Below are 1,480 nucleotides of genomic sequence, written 5' to 3'. Positions count from 1 at the left end.
CTTGGGTACGTAGGTTATTCCCCCAGGAGCTTAGAAGCATGTGCATCCCTTGAGTCTGTTAGTGAGAACATCTCAGAAGTAACAATTCATTTCATGGGATACGCTGTAGCCTGACGGTGAGTGACACCCAGCGTTTCCTTTAGGCGGCTCAGAGGTTACTGGGAAATGTCAATAAAAAAGGAAGTGACGTTTCTGAACCCTGGCTGGACACTGCGGCGGTTCCAGGGAGTCCAGGCTGTCTGGGGGTGACATGGTCGCTCCCGTGGAGACCTCCTCTGGGAGTCGCACTGCATCAGGCCGTTGTGGGCAGAGTTGCTGGCCCGGTGCAGAGCTGGCTGGCCGGCTGCGTGTGTCTGAAGCGCAGCCGTATCTGCTCTGTGCCTGTTTTCTCGTGCGAAGTGGGGACTGTCACGGCCCTGCCCTCTGGTGCTGTCGGAAGGGTCGGGTGTTCCCGATCTCAGATGTTACGGGCCTGCTTGGTGCCTCAGTTTCCCCAAGTCCCACCAGAGGATTAGACCGAGTTATCTCCTCCCATGTCTTTTCAGGGCTATGAGGGGCCCTCTAGGGTTTGGCGGGTCACCCCTGGGGCCTCCAGGTGCTGAATTTGGGGCCCCCAGAATCTCGGGGGTCTCCCTTTCCACCGTCCACAGTGGCACTGAACGGGCGAGCCCACTTGAGGTTGTGTCCACGAGTGAGTGTGTGCGGCTGTTACACCCAGGAGTGGGGTGCGGGGGATTGTGCAGAGCCGGGGTACTCACGGGCGCCTTGGTTGGGGGAGGTGTTCATTAGCTGCATGTCTTCACCTTCCTCCTCCTCTCTCCAGCCCTCCTGCCGGGCCCACGTGAGACCTCCGGCCAGCGAGGGATGGAGCACGTGCTCGCGTGGCCCCCTGGGGCCTGGGCCGCATGCTGGGCCCATCGGAGGTTTTCTTCTTCCCGCTCTGTCCCCAGAGCCCCCCAGGTTCATCAAGGAACCCAAGGACCAGATCGGTGTGTCGGGGGGTGTGGCCTCCTTTGTGTGTCAGGCCACGGGTGACCCCAAGCCACGGGTGACCTGGAACAAGAAGGGCAAGAAGGTCAACTCGCAGCGCTTCGAGGTGAGTTGGGGGTGGGGGGGCCAGCACCCCGCCCCCCCGAGGGGACCACGGCGGCTCATATAGAAGACGTCGCAGAAACGCTCCCCAGATGTCCCGCGGCAGCCGGGGCTGGGCGGGCCTGGCTGGGCCCCCTGCTCAGCTGGGCCCCCTCCTCAGCTGGGCCCCTGTTCCCACCCACTCCATGCTATGCAGCCCCACCGGCCTGCCCAGCGAGGCCCTGCCAGGCTGGCCGCTCTGCCACTGTCGAGCTGCGTGCTCTCGAGCAAGGCCCTGTGTCCCCGAGGCTTGTCTCACACTCACACGGGCTCACGCCCAGCGCCACTGCTCACAGGAGCGAGTTCACAACTCTGCACACGCGCACGTGACCAGGCAGCCGTGTTTCCC

General features: G+C 63.1%; 1 protein-coding gene across 1 annotated transcript in view; it reads left to right on the top strand.

The window, feature by feature from the left end:
* Positions 1 to 348: 348 nt before the first annotated feature.
* PTPRS (protein tyrosine phosphatase, receptor type S) overlaps positions 349 to 1,480 on the top strand; it is a 59,082-nt gene continuing 57,950 nt past the window's right edge. The window contains exons 1-2 of the mRNA XM_023538594.1: positions 349 to 691; positions 951 to 1,156. Coding sequence (XP_023394362.1) covers positions 550 to 691; positions 951 to 1,156 — 348 coding nt within the window. The 5' untranslated portion in view covers positions 349 to 549. The remainder of the gene's footprint in view (positions 692 to 950; positions 1,157 to 1,480) is intronic.

Source organism: Pteropus vampyrus, unplaced genomic scaffold, assembly GCF_000151845.1.
Source record: "Pteropus vampyrus isolate Shadow unplaced genomic scaffold, Pvam_2.0 Scaffold226, whole genome shotgun sequence".
NCBI lineage: Eukaryota > Metazoa > Chordata > Mammalia > Chiroptera > Pteropodidae > Pteropus > Pteropus vampyrus.
The sequence above is the reverse complement of the archived record's forward strand: the minus strand, read 5'-3'. Positions and strand labels throughout refer to the sequence as shown.